The following is a 3,860-nucleotide window of genomic DNA, read 5'->3' as shown; positions in this document are numbered from 1 at the left end:
CCTTTTCCCCGAACGCTCCTCTGGTCTCCTGCTCGTGAGGGATTCATTACAATATCGTAACATGGTTTAGATTTCTAAATAAATATTCACCTCGTCGCTAGATAGACCTACTCCTGAAAAACTCGTGCGCAAGGCTTTTTGTCCCTACGAGGCCGCCGACATTTACCCGACGGGAGGGGTGAGCGAGTGAGCCCTGCAATCTAGAATTTGACCACTGATGTCACTGTTTTCAACCCATTTTACACACTGGCCCTTTAAGTAGTGCTGCACGATTAATCTAATCACAGTTGCAATTGTGATGTCAGGCTGTGTGATTACATAACCGCATAAAAGGCTGCAATTTGCAATGTAATGTAAATAAATGTTAACATGTGTGCCTGTGAACGTGACTACCTCTCCTTTATTGTGTGGAGATTGTTGACATTACGCCCACAAGCTATCCTGGTGTGTGCAACCTGTATGGTCATGTGCCTACCTGGCGTGCAGCAGTGACCAACATGGATGCTGAAGAAGAGCATGAGCACGACCAAGAACAGGCTGAGTTGGTGGCGGAAAAAAATGCAATGCCTATTATATGGCAATACTTTGGATTCAGGTACGGCGATGTTGAACAGAAAGATGTGCTGTGTAAATCTTGCAAAGTTAAAGTCGCCACGTCCCGCGGCAACACGACTAATCTATATCAGCACTTGAGACAGCACAGAGAAAAGTACGATTTATTGTTCTAGTTGTACTTACTGTTTAGAGAAATGCCTCCAGAAAGGCCTTCAAGCTGTAACATAAAGTGCCACAGCCTTTGCACTTTTAAGGACTGCCTTTGTTATATTGAGAGACAGGCACTGTCTCTGTTTGCACATTGCAGAAATGCCTTTATTTTTTTTACTGTACAATTTTTACTGTTTTTTTTTTTTTAATTAAATGATAGTTCTTGAAAGGTTTACCAAAATGCTTTTGTACTTTGCAGTGCTCTACAATCTTTTTGTCTTTTTAAGCACTACTTAATAGGTTTACAAAAATGCCTGCAGAAAGGCCTTTAAGTTCACAATAATGTCACTGTATTACTTTGCCAGAATACCTTTATTTTCAAAAAAGGAAAAACTTTTTATTTATTTGAAAATATTATTTCGAAAACAGTACTGTAAAAACTTCAGGTTTTGTAATTTTATGCTACTTAATATTTGTATGATTTGCATTGGGAAATAAACACTTCAATCATTATTCTCTGCATTTTCCTTGCAGATAAAAATTAAGTATAAACATAGACTTGTTCCCTGTGTCAAGGTGCTATATATTTGGCTGTTATAACAACTTTAGATAAGGTTTTAGTGGATATCAAAACATCTCCAAAAATACATAAGGAAATATAATGCTTTAACTGAGTGACAACTGCAAACCATTGTGAGACAGTAATGCATTAAATTTTGTCCCTGAGCATTGATGTGTACAGGATTGTAGGAGTGGAAAGAAGAATACAAGGGTCAACATTGGTTTCTAAAACCTCTTTTTTAGCTGAAGAGCATGAAGAACAGCCATGGTCTATCACACAAGAAACCTCAATTGTGCTGAAGTGCTTCAGTAAATTGAATCAATCAATATTGTTTTGCCAGATACAATGGAGTTGTCTTCGTGGCCATTGTTTATTTCATTTTATTTCATTTTTTTGCCTTGGGACAATTTCCAAAGCTGTCCTACTTAAACTAGTGGGTTGTGACAAAAACCTCCATTTCGCTGGAAATAACACATCACTCTCTTTCTTTAAGTATGACCTGATCTTGTTGGCTTTCCACTCAGCTACAATAAAGCCATGTGTGCTACACAGCTGTCTGTCACAATGATTAAACCAGACACTGGAGCAGAAGCCAGAGCTCAGTGAATGCTATACAGGAATGATGAGTTTGGTTGAAGTTTTGCTTTCTTTGAAGGGTGAAATAGCAATCCAATAAACACTGGTTTGGCTGTTTCTGTGTTTTTAACATTGCCATTATTTAAATGCAGGCAGGTCATGTAGGAACTATAACCACAGCACCTACCAATTCACTTCTGTCAAATGTTTTACTTTACATGAATAGTTTACAGACAACATGACACATTCTGGGATGTAACACACTTGTCTACATTTACATGGGACAACTGACATGTGTGTTTCCATTTTGAGGCAGGAAAAACCCTGGAAAGGAAGCAGAAGTCAAACTGTTGTCATGTGACACTGAGGAACAGCTGACACACATGAATGACCTGACTCATAAATGTTAAACATTTCCACTGTGAGCCTGCCACAGAAATAAAAAATATATATATATATATATATATATATATATATACATGCTGGTTTGGCAGTTTTACCTCATTGTGGGGCAGCCCAGCAGCTGAAAAAATTGGGATCTTCTGTCCTCTGGCAATACTGTTCATGCCATCGATGGCTGAGATGCCAGTCTGGATCATCTCCTCTGGGTAGATTCGGCACTGAGGATTGATGGGCTGACCTAGAAAATACAAAAGTAGTTTCTTTAGCTGTCAGGGTTAGGATGGAATACATAACAGGTGAACTAACAGATGTGCTGTCAGCATTTTTTATTGAGATGCATCTTATCTTTTATTTATTGTTTTTGTAAAATCACAATTTACTCATTTAATATTTGGTGAAGGTTAACGTGTAAAATTGCAAGCATGTTTGATTTGCTAGTGATTAAAGTGCTATGTTAACGTAGCATTTTTGTTAAAAACATCCATTTGGCAAAGACAATAACCAGAAGACAACAGCTTATTGAGGTCATACCCATGATGTCCAGGTAGTCCTCGGCAAGAACACTAGGCCCGCGGTCGATGGGTTTGCCTGAACCATTGAACACACGCCCTGAAAGAGGGAGATTTTCTCCTTTAAACTAAGTAGATTAAGTCCATCATTTGATAAAAAACAACTATTTGGTTTATCTGGAAGTTGAATTCAAAGATAATTACTAAGAAACACAGGTAAAATGAAATTCATTAGATGACGCTTCAAACCACATCTGATCTATTCTGTTTTGTATCAGACTCTAAACAGATAAGAGTGGCTTTGATGGCTCTTGTTGAGTCTACAAGTAACAAGTACAAGTAATTATAAATTCATGGACGTGATTAATGACACTTCAAAAACAAAAGCAGGTTTACTTTCGACTGCTATTGAAATATATGTAACCTTGTGCTGTACTGAGATAATCACACTTATTGATACATTCAAGAACGTTCAGACAAAAAGGTTTGATTGAGTGCTGTTTTGCTTTTACTATTTACTGAGTAGACTGAAAACTTAAGTAAAATAAGCATATTGAAGGAAAATGCAGTATAACACTTAAAACAGCATTCAACATGCTTCAACATTTTCTTCTGTGTGTTACAAAGATAGAATGATGAAAGGGGTTATGTGCAGCTGTAAACAAAACCTGGACTGTGGACTAATTGGAAGATGTTTTACTGATATTGCCAAATTTTGGATTAAATATGCAATGTGAAATCAGGTTGATCGTACCAAGCATGTCTTCTGACACTGGAGTACGCAGGATGTCACCAGTGAACTCACAGGCTGTCTTCTTAGCATCAATGCCTGATGTTCCCTCAAACACCTGAACAAACAGACATGACAAGTTGATAAGATTTTAAAAAAAAAAAAAAAAAAAAAAAAATCAAGTTTCTCTGCACTGGTAAATTACAGGAGTAGTCTACATAATTTGAGCTAGATTAGAGATATGTCATCGCATATAAACTACAATTAACACTTCGTATGGTGCGTATACACATATATACACATATATACATATATACACATATATACATATATATACATATATATATATATACATATATACATATATATATATATA

At 36.7% G+C, this 3,860-nt stretch overlaps 1 protein-coding gene across 1 annotated transcript in view; it reads right to left on the bottom strand.

The window, feature by feature from the left end:
* Nucleotides 1–3,860, bottom strand: part of atp6v1ba (ATPase, H+ transporting, lysosomal, V1 subunit B, member a) — a 101,878-nt gene that overhangs the window by 50,149 nt on the left and 47,869 nt on the right. Inside the window, exons 4-6 of the mRNA XM_050070712.1 lie at nucleotides 3,509–3,602; nucleotides 2,777–2,854; nucleotides 2,344–2,483 (exon numbers count right to left, since the gene is read on the bottom strand). Coding sequence (XP_049926669.1) covers nucleotides 2,344–2,483; nucleotides 2,777–2,854; nucleotides 3,509–3,602 — 312 coding nt within the window. The remainder of the gene's footprint in view (nucleotides 1–2,343; nucleotides 2,484–2,776; nucleotides 2,855–3,508; nucleotides 3,603–3,860) is intronic.

This window comes from Epinephelus moara, chromosome 19, assembly GCF_006386435.1.
Source record: "Epinephelus moara isolate mb chromosome 19, YSFRI_EMoa_1.0, whole genome shotgun sequence".
Classification (NCBI taxonomy): domain Eukaryota; kingdom Metazoa; phylum Chordata; class Actinopteri; order Perciformes; family Serranidae; genus Epinephelus; species Epinephelus moara.
Note: the sequence above shows the minus strand (reverse complement) of the source record. Positions and strands in the feature narration are given on the sequence as shown.